Consider the following 16476-nt stretch of genomic DNA (forward strand, 5'->3'; position numbering starts at 1 on the left):
TTTTATAAATGCACGTTATAGATCTAATTGTGAACAATTATTTTGACCCAATATTTAATCAAAATGTCATAACTGGGCCTTTTGGTTTAAATGACAGCCTAAATACACTTGCCAGAAGTAAGCTAATCATCTGCTATAAACAAAACAAACCATGGTCGCATGACTTCAACATCTCCACCATTAAGTCTCCAACAACTCTTTCAGTCTTTATTTAAAAACATTTCCCTGAAAGTTTGTAATGAGGCTGTAAAAGCAGACCAGTGATTAAATGAGTTTTCCTGTTTTATATCCCTGACAACCTCTGTACTCCCATTTAGACACTTGTTAACAACCACCTTTTTCAAGACAGGTAAAAGGTTTTAAAAAATCATAATGAGGTATTTCTAATGTATTTTATGTTGTAGAATAAAACATGAAAATATATTTTGCGAGTTACCAAAAGACCTTAATTATTTCAGGCATTTAACATAATCTGCTTTGTTCTCTCTTATGTTTACACCTGGAGATGAGTTTTGGTTGATCAGATCAAAAGTGCATGCTAAAAACAGGTGTAAAGGTGTCTAAAATGTTTTGAGCTTATCCACTTTCAACAACTTCCTGAGGTAGTCGAATGCATTTGACGCTCATGTGGTCGACTGTTCAAATGACCCTTACAACAGTTTAAGTGTGCTATTAGTTTACTTTTTAAACAAAGTAAACTGAAAGTATATATCTTGGAGACATTCCCGCAGTTCTTCTGGATTTAGTCTGTCTCAGTTTTTTCTGTTTCTTCTTGTAATCACAGATGGACTCGACGATGGTGAGATCAGATCATACCGGCTGTTGTCAGATTCCTTGTGCATACAGAAATCTCACTGGATTATTACAATTAATGGCAAAAAGAATGTTTGGAAATGTAAACTGATATTTCCTACTGACACACTACAGCAAAATATATAAAATAACTGACTTAAAACCATTTTTGGGGTGGGGATATTAACATGCCTAAGACTTTTGCACAGTACTGTATATATATATATATATATTAATATACTATACTATTTAATATACTTCGAAAAATAGAAATTAAAATTGCACTTAAGTATACTTGACATTCTGACAGAAAAGTCTAAGTATATTTAGCCTATATACTTATACTCAATTTTTGATCGAGATGTACAGAAAAGTATTCTTGGCTGCTTGTTCACTGTTTCATAAACTTAGATTGTTAGATGATTGATTTTTAGGGAAAATGTATGTTCCTAATTCTGAGTATCTGATTTTTTTAGGATAGTCTATACATAGGATTTTACTTAAAATCTACTTCACTCTTTCCCCTCCATTGACTGAATTTTCCAGCCAGCCATGTGTTCACTGTTTTCACGGTAGGAGCGCTATAACACATCTTGGAAAGAGTACAGAATCTCCTGATGAAAACAGGGGTAAAGAAGCCGCAGTAACAAGTGATAGAAGATTGCTTGCGCAAATGTAAAATAATGCCATCATCAAACATCTAACAGCATACATATGTTCAAAACTGCCTAACGTTACAGAATGAAATGTTGGCCAAGGAAGGGTTAATGACTCTGAAGCTTTGGGGGGTGTTGATGGACTCGATCTACTCCATCTGTTTTGATCATCATTCTGAATCCGATCCGGACGTAGTCTTTGACAAAAATGTAATTTTCTCAGCTTTTTGTTTAAAATGTTGCTTTTTTAAATGAAACTTACCCCCAGTTTTATTAAATATATATTTTATATAAAATAATGTTCATACATAATATTCATAATCTTAAACCTTTAACTTTTGCTTTTTACTTTGGCCAAGGTTCTTCTTTAAAATGAGACCAAACTTAAGTCTGTGCTCCAAAGCTTAACAGTATTTGACAGGGACATTTTTGTCCTCTAATGACCTCAGAGTAATTAAAAAAAAAAATTATGCTCAAGGTTACACCCTGGCCTCACACCAAATAATGACAGATTGCACAATTGGAGCGTTTTATTCAACTCCAGATTTTGAGGGAGATCATAGTTTTCAGCCAGTTGGTTTCAAAATTCCACTTGTTATTTAGAAACTAGAAAGCAGTATTAGAACATGAATGTGGTCTTCATAAACATTCAAAGGATTTTAAACCGTTCACCTGCAAGAAGATGCGAAAGAAGCTCAATTTTGTACACACGCGCTGTTTTCTGTGCATCAGCGCACCATTACTGAACTGAGCTCTCTTTTGTGTCTTGTCACGCTTACACGGATGAATACACTCAAAATTATGTCAAAATGGCAGTATCCTCCTAAGCCCAGAGTTAAAATAAAAAGTCTTAACATAAACAGTTGGGAGATCCAATCAGATCCATGCATTTGGTCTTAAAGTAAAAGTAGCCTAAAACTCTGCTCAAATCTGCTCATGACTGAATAACCTTTAGCTTTAGTAAAGATTAATATATATAATGTATACATTATAGTATTTTTTACCTAAACACTGTTAGGCCTATACCTGAAATCTGTTTATTTCATTTGTATCTTTGTTCTAATGTATTTATTTGTGCTATTACTTGTTGTTGTTGTTTGTTTATTTATTTATATAGCTGTTAAAACACAACCGAGGTTGAACCAAAGTGCTTTACATACAGGTTCTATAAAAGGATAAAAATAAGGACACACATAGACCAATAAATAGACAACATATAAAACATCACATCTAACCATTATAGGCTAACGACATTAGATGCAGTTTCAACAGATTCTTAAACATTGACAGCGATTTGGCAGACCTGATAGATAGCGGCAGCTCATTCCATTGTCTCGGCCCTATTACTGCAAAGGCCCGGTCGCCTTTATGTAGGCGATTTGTTCCAGGCACTATAAGTAGTTTATGATTCTCTGAGTGTAATGTTCTAGGAGGGTTATATGGGGTTAAAAGGTTTGCCAAATATGGTGGGGCCTTGTTATTTAACGATTTATATACAAACAATAATATTTTATATTTTATTCTAAAATGAACTGGAAGCCAATTTAGAGACGCTAGTTGGACGCCAATTTAGAGCATATACTTGTAATATGCTCATAAGTGTCTTTATTTAACATTACTTATTCAAATATTATTTATTTATTTATAAACTCCTTAGTGTTGAGCCCTGTGTTTTTATATATTTCCTTTTAAGACCTGGTCTTTTTGTTATAAAAAATAAAGTTATGTCCATTCAGCTGAATAAAAAAAACCCCAAAAAAACCTGATGAGGCTCTCATCTGAACACAGCTTTTACTACAGGAAAGCTCACAGGAATAGTCCTGCCAGATTTTTTTATGTTGCCATGTATTTACTCATAACAAATCTGAAACAAAATGACCAGTGTGCTCTAGGTTTCAAACAGTTTCAATAAAGACAAAGGAATATTTGTATTTTCGCATTTGAAAAGTGCAGATAATAATGAGTTTAGCAACTCCTAAAGATACTTCAAACAAATCTGTTGACTGGTTAACACAACATAAAGCCATAAGTACAAATTTGCAAGAAAAAAACATTTATAACATCTGTTATCACTGAATGAAATAGATTTTAATATAAAAAGATATATACGGCTGCTTGACCAAATCAATGCTAAGACTTTTGAACAATGAGCATACTACTGCTTCCTTAAATGCTAAAATGTATTCTCACTGAATAAAAAATAAAGTATTTTAATTAATCCCCAAACAGTCATTTGTGTGCTGTCTTTTTGTCCAGTAATCATAGTATAAAAAAGCAACAATCTTTAATGAAATGGCAGCTGTCATGATAAGAGTTGTAACACCTGAACCTAATAATTGAGTATTACATGTTCCCATGACAACTGATTGTCAGGAAACAATTGGTAAATGGCAGTTACTGGCACTATAAAGAGTCCCTTCAGGCAACACTAATACGTGTTGCAGGTCAAGTATGTTTTGTAATGAAATTTTACTGGTGTTGTTGAAGTGGTAGTTGTATTTTTGTTTGGCCATGGAGGGTACTACTAGCCGACTCTTAAGGTATGATGATAAATTGTAGTATTTGTTAACTAGTGGCACTCATCTAATATTGTTTGTTTTTGTTGTTTATCTACAGTTTTTCTTTGGCACTTCTCAGTCTTTGTGTCTGTGACCATTTTGGAAGTGGTAAGGTTTATCCAGGCAATTTTATAATTCATGTTTGCTAGCACGTCTGTTTGATTCTTTCTTTTCCATTTTCTTCTAGTTGGTGGCTTTGTCAGGAGTGGTTATCCTGTATACAATGAGGCTGGTTTCCCCATGCAGGATGTGAAGCCACGAAGTTCCTACAGCTGGTATGGTGCTGATGTATCAAATCCCATCAGTCCTCAGAGATCAAGGAGTAAAACTTACAGTGCTGCACAAGTTAAGGGTGTGTATAGCAGTATAAGCTATAGTCCTCAAAATGGCTCTTCTGGTTTTGGACCAGTGACTAATGTATATAAGCCTGGTTCTGACTCTGATGCTAGTAGTCAACTTCAAGGATCTCTGATATCTTCAGCTGGTAGTGGCAGTCTTGTTTCTGGTTCTGTGTCCACTGCAATGGGTACAAGTATGCGCATTGAGTCTCTACCTGAGCCAACACAGCTCAACTATGAAACTATAGTACAGTCTAGTAATGAGTCTGTGTCTAGTAGCCAGCAAATGGTGCAGAACAACTCCCAGTCCAGTGGCCAAATAGCGGAAGTCAGCTACCAGTCTGCAGTGCAGCCCATTGTCAAGCCTCAGAGAAATAGACTTCAAGTTGTTTCCAAGTTATTTTCTGGTAACAGGCCAGTCCAGATTTCAAGTTCTACCTTTTTGGTCAATCCTTTGCAGCAGAGAAATGAGTCCTCACAACCCCACTATCAGTTAGGGCAAGCCAGCTTTCGAAATGGACTTGTGCCATTACTGAGTGGCCAGCAACTAGTGCAGTCACACTATGGTTCCACAGTTCAGCCTAGTGGTGTGCAGGCAAGATACCAACTTGTGGCCCGGCCCAGCCTCCAACAATCTCAAGCCAGCAGCCAGAACTCTGAACAAGCTGTCTCGCAATCTGTGGACCAGTCCAGTGGCCTGCAATCAGCCCAAGCCAGCTCTCAGTCTGTGGACCAGTCTGGCACCCAACAACCTGCCCAAGCCAGCTCACAGTCTGTGGATCAGTCTGGCACCCAACAACCTGCCCAAGCCACCTCACAGTCTGTGGACCAGTCTGGCATCCAACAACCTGCCCAAGCCAGCTCTCAGTCTGTGGAACCATCAGGTAGCCTACTATCAGCCCAAGCCAGCTCACAGTCTGTGGACCAGTCTGGCATCCAACAACCACCCCAAGCCAGCTCACAATCTGTTGAACTGTCAGGTAGCCTGCTGTCAGCCCAAGCCAGCTCACAGTCTGTGGACCAGTCTGGCATCCAACAACCAGCCCAAGCCAGCTCTCAGTCTGTGGACCAGTCTGGCATCCAACAACCAGCCCAAGTCAGCTCTCAGTCTGGCCTGCCGTCAGCACAAGCCAGCTACCAGTTTGTGCCCCAGCTTGGTTTCCAAAAACCTACACAAACTGGCTCCCAATCAGTGAACTGGCCCAGTGGCCTGCAGTTAGCACAAGCTAGATACCAGTCTGTGGTCTGGCCTAGTGACCTACATCCAGGACAGGCGCGCTACCAGTCTGTGTTCTGGCCCAGCGGTTTGCAATCAGCACAAGCCCGTTACCAGCCCAGTGGCCTGCAGTCAGCACAAGCCCGCTACCAGTCTGTGTTCCAGCCCAGCGGTCTGCAGGTAGCGCAAGCCAGCTACGAGTCTGTGGACCAGCTAAGCGGTCTGCAGTCAGGCCAAGCCAGATACCAGCCTGTGTTCCGGCCCAGCGGTCTGCAATCAGCGCAAGCCAGTTACCAGTCTGTGTCCCAGCCTAGTGGCCTGCAATCAGCCCAAGCCAGCTCTCAGTTTGTGGAACCATCAGGTAGCCTGCTGTCAGCCCAAGCCAGCTCACAGTCTGTGGACCAGTCTGGCATCCAACAACCTGCCCAAGCCACCTCACAGTCTGTGGACCAGTCTGGCATCCAACAACCAGCCCAAGCTACCTCACAGTCTGTGGACCAGTCTGGCATCCAACAACCAGCCCAAGCTAGCTCTCAGTCTGTGGAACCATCAGGTAGCCTGCTGTCAGCCCAAGCTAGCTCACAGTCTGTGGACCAGTCTGGAATCCAACAACCAGCACAAGCCAGCTACCAGTTTGTGCCCCAGATTGATTTCCAAAAACCTAAGCAAACTGGCTCCCAATTAGTGAACTGGCCCAGTGGCCTGCAGTTGGCACAAGCTAGATACCAGTCTGTGATCTGGCCTACTGACCTACATCCAGGACAGGCACGCTACCAGTCTGTGGTGCAGTCCGGTGGCCTGCAGTCAGCACAAGCCCGTTACCAGTCTGTGTCCCAGCCTAGCAATCTGCAGTCAGCACAATCCCGTTACCAGTCTGTGGACCAGCCCAGTGGACTGCAGTCAGCACAATCCCGTTACCAGTCTGTGGACCAGCCCAGTGGCCTGCAATCAGCACAAGCCCGTTACCAGTCTGTGGACCAGCTCAGTGGACTGCAGTCAGCACAATCCCGTTACCAGTCTGTGTCCCAGCCTAGCAATCTGCAGTCAGCACAAGCTCGTTACCAGTCTGTGGACCAGCCCAGTGGACTGCAGTCAGCGCAAACCAGCTCTCAGTCTGCGTCCCAGCTCAGTGGCCTACAGTCAGCACAAGCCCGTTACCAGTCTGTGTCCCAGCCTAGCAGTCTGCAGTCAGCACAATCCCGTTACCAGTCTGTGTCCCAGCCTAGCAATCTGCAGTCAGCACAATCCCGTTACCAGTCTGTGTCCCAGCTCAGTGGCCTGCAGTCAGCACAATCCCGTTACCAGTCTGTGGACCAGCCCAGTGGACTGCAGTCAGCACAATCCCGTTACCAGTCTGTGTCCCAGCCTAGCAATCTGCAGTCAGCACAAGCCCATTACCAGTCTGTGGACCAGCCCAGTGGACTGCAGTCAGCACAAGCCCGTTACCAGTCTGTGTCCCAGCCCAGTGGACTGCAGTTAGCGCAAACCAGCTCTCAGTCTGCTTCCCAGCTCAGTGGACTGCAGTCAGCACAATCCCGTTACCAGTCTGTGTCCCAGCCCAGTGGACTGCAGTTAGCGCAAACCCGTTACCAGTCTGTGTCCCAGCCCAGTGGACTGCAGTTAGCGCAAACCAGCTCTCAGCCTGCGTCCCAGCTCAGTGGACTGCAGTCAGCACAATCCCGTTACCAGTCTGTGTCCCAGCCTAGCAATCTGCAGTCAGCACAAGCCCGTTACCAGTCTGTGGACCAGCCCAGTGGACTGCAGTCAGCACAATCCCGTTACCAGTCTGTGTCCCAGCCTGGCAATCTGCAGTCAGCACAAGCCCGTCACCAGTCTGTGTCCCAGCCTAGCAATCTGCAGTCAGCACAAGCCCGTTACCAGTCTGTGTCCCAGCCCAGTGGACTGCAGTTAGCGCAAACCAGCTCTCAGTCTGCTTCCCAGCTCAGTGGACTGCAGTCAGCACAATCCCATTACCAGTCTGTGTCCCAGCCTAGCAATCTGCAGTCAGCACAATCCCGTTACCAGTCTGTGTCCCAGCCCAGTGGACTGCAGTTAGCGCAAACCAGCTCTCAGCCTGCGTCCCAGCTCAGTGGACTGCAGTCAGCACAATCCCGTTACCAGTCTGTGTCCCAGCCTAGCAATCTGCAGTCAGCACAAGCTCGTTACCAGTCTGTGGACCAGCCCAGTGGACTGCAGTCAGCACAATCCCGTTACCAGTCTGTGTCCCAGCCTAGCAATCTGCAGTCAGCACAAGCTCGTTACCAGTCTGTGGACAAGCCCAGTGGACTGCAGTCAGCACAATCCCGTTACCAGTCTGTGTCCCAGCCTAGCAATCTGCAGTCAGCACAAGCCCGTTACCAGTCTGTGGACCAGCCCAGTGGACTGCAGTCAGCGCAAACCAGCTCTCCGTCTACGTCCCAGCTCAGTGGCCTACAGTCAGCACAATACCGTTACCAGTCTGTGTCCCAGCCCAGTGGACTGCAGTCAGCACAATCCCGTTACCAGTCTGTGGACCAGCCTAGCAGTCTGCAGTCAGCACAAGCCCGTTACCAGTCTGTGGACCAGCCCAGTGGACTGCAGTCAGCGCAAACCAGCTCTCCGTCTGCGTCCCAGCTCAGTGGCCTACAGTCAGCACAATACCGTTACCAGTCTGTGTCCCAGCCCAGTGGACTGCAGTCAGCACAATCCCGTTACCAGTCTGTGGACCAGCCTAGCAGTCTGCAGTCAGCACAAGCCCTTTACCAGTCTGTGTCCCAGCCTAGCAATCTGCAGTCAGCACAATCCCGTTACCAGTCTGTGTCCCAGCCTAGTAGTCTGCAGTCAGTACAAGCCCGTTACCAGTCTGTGGACCAGCCCAATGGACTGCAGTCAGCACAAGTCCGTTACCAGTCTGTGTCCCAGCCCAGTGGCCTGCAATCGGCACAAGCCCGTTACCAGTCTGTGTCCCAGCTCAGTGGCCTGCAGTCAGCACAATCCCGTTACCAGTCTGTGGACCAGCCCAGTGGACTGCAGTCAGCACAATCCCGTTACCAGTCTGTGGACCAGCCTAGCAGTCTGCAGTCAGCACAAGCCCTTTACCAGTCTGTGTCCCAGCCTAGCAATCTGCAGTCAGCACAATCCCGTTACCAGTCTGTGTCCCAGCCTAGTAGTCTGCAGTCAGTACAAGCCCGTTACCAGTCTGTGGACCAGCCCAATGGACTGCAGTCAGCACAAGTCCGTTACCAGTCTGTGTCCCAGCCCAGTGGCCTGCAATCGGCACAAGCCCGTTACCAGTCTGTGTCCCAGCTCAGTGGCCTGCAGTCAGCACAATCCCGTTACCAGTCTGTGGACCAGCCCAGTGGACTGCAGTCAGCACAATCCCGTTACCAGTCTGTGTCCCAGCCTGGCAATCTGCAGTCAGCACAAGCCCGTTACCAGTCTGTGTCCCAGCCTAGCAATCTGCAGTCAGCACAAGCCCATTACCAGTCTGTGGACCAGCCTAGTGGACTGCAGTCAGCACAATCCCGTTACCAGTCTGTGGACCAGCCCAGTGGACTGCAGTCAGCACAATCCCGTTACCAGTCTGTGTCCCAGCCTGGCAATCTGCAGTCAGCACAAGCCCGTTACCAGTCTGTGTCCCAGCCTAGCAATCTGCAGTCAGCACAAGCCCATTACCAGTCTGTGGACCAGCCCAGTGGACTGCAGTCAGCACAAGCCCGTTACCAGTCTGTGTCCCAGCCCAGTGGACTGCAGTTAGCGCAAACCAGCTCTCAGTCTGCTTCCCAGCTCAGTGGACTGCAGTCAGCACAATCCCATTACCAGTCTGTGTCCCAGCCTAGCAATCTGCAGTCAGCACAAGCCCGTTACCAGTCTGTGGACCAGCCCAGTGGACTGCAGTCAGCACAATCCCGTTACCAGTCTGTGTCCCAGCCTGGCAATCTGCAGTCAGCACAAGCCCGTTACCAGTCTGTGTCCCAGCCTAGCAATCTGCAGTCAGCACAAGCCCATTACCAGTCTGTGGACCAGCCCAGTGGACTGCAGTCGGCACAAGCCCGTTACCAGTCTGTGTCCCAGCCTGGCAATCTGCAGTCAGCACAAGCCCGTTACCAGTCTGTGTCCCAGCCCAGTGGACTGCAGTTAGCGCAAACCACCTCTCAGTCTGCTTCCCAGCTCAGTGGACTGCAGTCAGCACAATCCCGTTACCAGTCTGTGTCCCAGCCTGGCAATCTGCAGTCAGCACAAGCCCGTTACCAGTCTGTGTCCCAGCCCAGTGGACTGCAGTTAGCGCAAACCAGCTCTCAGCCTGCGTCCCAGCTCAGTGGACTGCAGTCAGCACAATCCCGTTACCAGTCTGTGTCCCAGCCTAGCAATCTGCAGTCAGCACAAGCTCGTTACCAGTCTGTGGACCAGCCCAGTGGACTGCAGTCAGCACAATCCCGTTACCAGTCTGTGTCCCAGCCTAGCAATCTGCAGTCAGCACAATCCCGTTACCAGTCTGTGTCCCAGCCTAGTAGTCTGCAGTCAGTACAAGCCCGTTACCAGTCTGTGGACCAGCCCAATGGACTGCAGTCAGCACAAGCCCGTTACCAGTCTGTGTCCCAGCCTAGCAGTCTGCAGTCAGCACAAGTCCGTTACCAGTCTGTGTCCCAGCCCAGTGGCCTGCAATCGGCACAAGCCCGTTACCAGTCTGTGTCCCAGCTCAGTGGCCTGCAGTCAGCACAATCCCGTTACCAGTCTGTGGACCAGCCCAGTGGACTGCAGTCAGCGCAAACCAGCTCTCAGTCTGCGTCCCAGCTCAGTGGCCTACAGTCAGCACAATCCCGTTACCAGTCTGTGGCCCAGCCCAGTGGCCTGCAGTCAGCACAAGCCCGTTACCAGTCTGTGTCCCAGCCTAGCAGTCTGCAGTCAGCACAATCCCGTTACCAGTCTGTGGACCAGCCCAGTGGACTGCAGTCCGCACAAGCCCGCTACCAGTCTGTGTTCCGGCCCAGCGGTCTGCAGGTAGCACAAGCCAGCTACGAGTCTGTGGACCAGCAAAGCGGTCTGCAGTCAGGCCAAGCCAGATACCAGTCTCTGTCCTTGCCCAGCAGTCTGCAGTCAGCACAAACCCGCTACCAGTCTGTGTTCCGGCCCAGCGGTCTGCAATCAGCACAAGCCAGTTACCAGTCTGTGTCCCGGCAGTCTAGATTCCAGGTCTTTCCTAAGCCAGAGCAGTCAAGTTACATGTCTCTTTCCAGTCTTGGTTTCAAACCTTTGGTGCAACCTGGTAAAATACCGCTTCAAGCTATGAGTTTGATGCAGTCTGTCCAGCCTGGCTTTCAAGATCCAGCACCTCAGACTACTCATAAGCGTTCATCTCCAGGCATATTGAGGTTGTTGCATCAAGTGAAGTCATAGCTGCATACTTTGCCTTGTTTTATTCATTTAGTGTTTGCTCTTTTTGAAAAAAATAAACAAACCTGTTACCTCAAGTGTCTACTGGGAGTCTTAGTATTGTTTGCACTGCATTAGCATGACCTCATCTTTGTTTAAACAAAACTTAAAAAAAAAAAAAACTCAGACTTTAGAACCAGAATCAGAAGTGCTAAAATGCGAACCCATTTCCAGGGTTTGGTCTACAAAAATATTTCATTCTTTCATTACTTTATAGCATGTAAAGGTCACCCAGCAATGATGTTATCACTTACCCACAAGTTGTTCCAAACCTGTTTGAGGTTTTTTTTTTTTCATGTTGAGTTTGACACGATGCATTAAATGTTGGTAACCAGACATTTGGTGGCACCCACTGACTTCCATAGTTGGAGAAATACAAGTCAATGGGTGCCATCAACTGTCTGGTTACCTTATTTATTTTTAAAATATCTTCTGTGTTTGAAACTCATACAGGTTTGGAAAAACATGACTGAGTAAATGATGGCAATTTTGGGGGGCAAACTATCCCTTCAAAAGGTTTCTAGTGGCTGCTATACCCTGGCCTCTGTTTGTATATCACTGTTAACACCATGCCATAAACTTTAGTTACACTATATGAGCTAAAAATTCACAACACTTATAAAAAACAAAACACAGGCCTACATTTCTTTACAATGATGAAAACCGTTTAGTAGCTTGAAATGTTCTGAATATATGGACCACATGAAACAGGCTTATTCATAAGAGATGCACTGACATAAACTAACAGAACATTCAACATAACTGAAACTGTATGATCTTTGTGTAGTTGGCTTAATGTAAACATGTAACTTGCCTGAGGGGACAGGGACAACTTGGCTATACCAGAACCACGTCGCATCCGAGCTAAAACAGACGCATTGCATCAGTGATTTATCAGGGTGAAGGAGGAAATCTCCCACAAAAACACAAAGATAAGGATGGAGTATAAATAGTATAACGCTAATGTGTGTACTTAGGGGGTATGACTCTGAACCAATTTCATTCAGTGCACTTCAACTGCACGGTTTAACGCAAGGCACACTCTTTTTATTGGGTAGCAGTGACATCTAGCGGTCAATGTGAGAACAACCAGTAAGGCCAACGCCAGTTGACGTCTGATCGATCGCACGTACACTGTAAAAAACAAACAAACAAACAAACAAAGTAACCTTACATATTAGATAACGTGTAGAAGATATTTTTAAGAATATGTGTAGGCTAACCAAACAGTTGATGGACCCCATTGACTTATGGAAAAAATACAATGGAAGTCGATGTTTGGTTACAGACATCAACATATAACGTTATTCTTTTGTGTTCAACATAAGACATTCTCGTACAGGTTTGGAACAACTTGAGGGTGAGTAAACGATTACAGAAATTTAATTTTTGAAACTATCATTTTAATTGACCATAAGATACCATTTCATTTAACATGCAAATCAAAATATCTAGACCCTACTAAATATGTTTATATGGTAAGGCTAGTGATCAAAGTGTAATATTTTGAGTAAGCTATATAGTGAACTCCTAGTCACATAATGTTTTAGGTAGTTTTGAGACAAGCATAAACATTTTTTTTTTTTTTTTTGGGCCAGTGGAATGTTTGCTGGAGAAGTTACTAAAAAAAACATTCTTGGCCAGAGCAGCTGTCGGTAATCGGCGCCTGACAGCCGCTTCCCTGCAATGCCGCACATCCAGACAATATGTCCGTAATATTAACATCGCCTTCTAAAAAGAGTGCGCTTAGTCCCTTTACTGTATGTAATGTTGTAATCCACATTCATATGTGATGTGTTAGTGAGGAGATATAACAAATTCTACTATGGCTAAGGAATGGCTCATTAATAATAACGTCGAGCTAAAGTTGCTTGGTAACCTTCCTGGAGCGTCCAGTCACGTGAAGCTATTAATATTCATAAGCCAGCCTTCGCCAGAAAGAACCGCCCTGTTTTCTGAGGAGAAAATTCATTTCTTGGAATGAAGTTGTTATTTTGAACAATGAAGAGCAATTTCCATTTTAGGATTTCTAATTCCAAAAAGGAAAAACAAGCTTAAAGTTTTAGTGTTTAACCGAACATTCAATTTCCGCCCACTTACCAACGTTCGCTTTTAAGCCAATCGTTACTCCTACCGGACCAGCGTCACGTTACGCATTTAATATTCATAAGCAAAGCCTTCACCATAGTAGTACTGGTAAACTCGTCGGATTCGTTGAGAGAGGGAGCGATGATGTCATATGTGAAAACTTAACCCACTCCCCCTAGTGAGAGGCGCTGATTTGCCTTTCACATAATTTTCTGCAGAAGTTTTGTGAAGTGACCGAGACACCGCGCGACCTCAAGTTAAGAAAAAACAGTCACACAGCCTCCGAGGACTAACTTTTCCGCATCTGGAACGTGGATATTGGACGTTCAATAACGGGACAGGCTTATAAATCGAGCCCATCATCCTGGACGGGCTGAAAAGTTTCAAGCGAGCGAAATGAACCGGAGCTTTAGTAATAAATCGCAATCTTTGCGTAGCTTGAACATGAACGCCGTGGAAGTGAAAAGCAAGGTGAGTTGTATGAAATGCATGCTGGAAACTATTTTGCGAGAATAGTTTCGTTGCATAGTTACACGATGTTGTATATTTTTATATGGGAAAAATAGGGATGGCTAACTTTGGTTAGCCCATGTCAAATCATATTTTGCCATATGAAGTAGTGTGGTCTTTGCATAGTACTCATTTACTTACGTCAATTTAAAATAACGTTTCCCTCTGCTTTTGAGGATTGCGTTTTGTTTCATCAACGTTTTTCTGCTCAACTTTTAGTCTGCTCCTGTAAATGAGTTGCAACGCAATCGTTTTGGCGCTTGAACTGTCACATTAATGGATAGTGTTTATGATTTTCATGACTTTAGATCTCCAAAATGATGCAAAACCTTCAAATTTTCAAGCACAAATCTTGTTTCAGGCTTTTTGTAGTCTGGTTGCAGCATGTGGCTTTCAGATGGGAGCTTTCTGCTCTTTTGCATTCAAGCTGCTCTCTGAAGTTTTGTGTGTTTTGTAATCTTCACATCAGGACAGGTTAAATACTGTCCTCATTTCCAGCTGTCCGATAATAGTATTCTAACAACACAAGGACACATTTACACATTTGACAAGAGCAAACAGGAGAGCTGATTCATTGGGATGGGCTCTTTTATTTGTGTCAGTTGGACAAAGTTAAACTTTTTAGTTTCTTCTCCTCACTTACAGCACATACTTAAACCACCGTTAACATTGATACTTTAATAATCTTATTAGGGAAATGGGATTAAAGGGATAGTTCACCATCATTTACTCACCCTCATGTTGTTCCAAACCTCTATGAGTTTTTTTTATTTGGTTGAACACAAAAGAAGATATTTTGAAGAATGTTGGTAACCAGTTTGTTGACTGCATTCATTGATTTCCATAGTAGGAAATAAATATTATGAAACTCAATGGGTGCCGTCAACTGTCTCGTTACAACATTCTTCAAAATATCTTCTTTAATGTTCAACTGAATAGAATAAAGAAACACATACAGATTTGGAACAACATGAGGGTGAGTAAATAATGACAGAATTTTCATTTTTTGGGTGAACTAGCCTATCCATTTAAGATGTCTGTCTCTGTCTGTGTGTTTTTCTGTCTATCATTCTATTGTAATAGTTCCCTTGAAGAATAGCATGCTTTTCATTTATATCATGATGATAGATATATCATCACTCAAAGTGGAACCATGAAGACCTTTCATATACAGTAATTGTTCAATTTGCCTGGGGAAATATCTGACAAAGCTTCAACCAAGCCTTCACAGAAATAATTCTATATCTGTCACCGCTCGTACTAATGGTGGTGTGGAGTCTGTGGACTATACATCTGTTGCAGCCAAGCTGATGGAGACAATATCTATCAAGGCGCTGTCATTGAGACCCATTGGAACTAGATGATTCATTACATGTCTCTGCTTTCCCTTTTGATATGTCTGTCACTTTATTCGCTTTATATTAAAAAAATAAATGAGAGTGGCTGAAAAAACTCAGTTGTCTGTTGAACTAGACTTTGGCTAGACAAACTTTTATGATGTGGTTATGGATGTGATGGGTCCTAATTGTTGGAATGTGTGGGCGACATGCCCAGATCCAGACTCCGTTGCCATTGTCTGATTATTATTCGCGTCTATTATTCAGTCGTGCTCTAATTCATTACAGGGACTGAAAATCCCTGCTACTGTTGTCAATGAAAGGAGCCACTGTTTGGGGTCTGTAAAGACAAGAGGGCCCCATTACATTTCTCTTTTCTTGGAAGATACCTATCAATATTGAAATGGTGTCTGTGGATCAACCCGCTTTCCCACTGAAACCTGGAAGAACCAATACTCGTCCCCCAAACAAAAGTATCAATGGATGGATTTGTGAAACTTAAACCTGCGAGGCAAGAATGTTTATGGAATTGTTATCAAAGATCTTCCTGCCATGATGTTTGGAACACTGTTTATCAATTACATCTATATCAACATCACAACGGATGCGTTACTCCAAAGTGATGCAACGTTGTAATGTCACTAATCTCTCTGTATCACACGTAGTGTTCTTTATGATGTCATCCCCCAGTTCCGGTACATCACAATCAAGGAAGGGTTGTTCAGAGAGGAACTCTGATAGTGATAAGAGTGTGTGAGGGGGGTTTCTGAAGTGAACCATGAGCCAATGTTCTTTTGTGAGGAGCTGTTTTTTTTCCCCTCCCTCCACTTTATATCTAACGTGTCTAGGGCTTTGTACATCTTCCAGAAACCTCCTCCAACTGCTCTTTCAATTCCGTTTTCCACTGACCAAGCTGGATCTCAATTGGAAATGTACTCTTTGGAACGCTATACTGACATTTGATAAGATTGGGTTTGGGGTACTGTTGAGTGTCACACAAGTATTTAACACAAAGAGCTGTGTATCTGGCTGTAGTGCTGTGTTTTGACTTGCCTGAACCTGTCAGGGTTTGAGGACTGATAAAGTGTTTTCACTGTTCTCATATTACTCAGGATTTCGATGTTGGAAATTGGGTAGGCTATGTAATGCTCTGTGTAGGCCTGTATACTCAATTACCTGAGGTCATGTTATTGTTTTTAGGCTTGATTTTGCACATGGATAACAACAAAATGAAGACAGATTCAGATTTACACTGTGTCCTAACCAGATGCGATAAGATTCCAGTGATAAGCAATTTGTACACTAGACGTGAGACATGACAAGAGTACGTGACGTGTCAAAATCAGTCACATAACACAAAATTGTGAAGAGCACGTGGCTCGAAATGAATAAGTAGCCTATATAATCAAATAACAAAAAATTAAACCATTTGAACATTATCAAAAAAGTCATGCTCTATGATATTCTAACTTAAGGAAATCATTCCAATACCAGAATTCCCTGCTGTTTGTTATCATTCTTGCAGCTGGTTAGAACAAAAACTAATTTAATCATGTGCCGCAGTATGGT

The 16476-nt window shown here is 44.2% G+C and overlaps 2 protein-coding genes across 2 annotated transcripts in view; both read left to right on the plus strand.

The window, feature by feature from the left end:
• The first annotated feature begins 3870 nt into the window (after positions 1-3870).
• On the plus strand, positions 3871-11016 carry LOC311299677 (uncharacterized protein). The gene is made up of 3 exons (XM_084423423.1): positions 3871-3988; positions 4065-4114; positions 4194-11016. The coding sequence occupies exons 1-3, from the start codon at positions 3960-3962 to the stop codon at positions 10934-10936; spliced, it is 6822 nt and encodes a 2273-aa protein (XP_084279549.1). The 5' UTR covers positions 3871-3959; the 3' UTR covers positions 10937-11016.
• A 2169-nt stretch (positions 11017-13185) lies between these two features.
• pard6gb (par-6 family cell polarity regulator gamma b) overlaps positions 13186-16476 on the plus strand; it is a 43898-nt gene continuing 40607 nt past the window's right edge. The window contains exon 1 of the mRNA XM_084422778.1: positions 13186-13531. Coding sequence (XP_084278904.1) covers positions 13457-13531 — 75 coding nt within the window. The 5' untranslated portion in view covers positions 13186-13456. The remainder of the gene's footprint in view (positions 13532-16476) is intronic.

Source organism: Rutilus rutilus (genome assembly GCF_951802725.1).
Source record: "Rutilus rutilus genome assembly, chromosome: 11".
NCBI lineage: Eukaryota > Metazoa > Chordata > Actinopteri > Cypriniformes > Leuciscidae > Rutilus > Rutilus rutilus.

Bases quoted from the DNA above. Each gene is read 5' to 3' on its own strand.
- LOC311299677 (XM_084423423.1), top strand. From the start codon at position 3,960: ATGGAGGGTACTACTAGCCGACTCTTAAG. The intron at 3,989-4,064 runs GTATGATGATAA...GTTTATCTACAG, and splicing joins ACTACTAGCCGACTCTTAAG to TTTTTCTTTGGCACTTCTCA. The intron at 4,115-4,193 runs GTAAGGTTTATC...ATTTTCTTCTAG, and splicing joins CTGTGACCATTTTGGAAGTG to TTGGTGGCTTTGTCAGGAGT.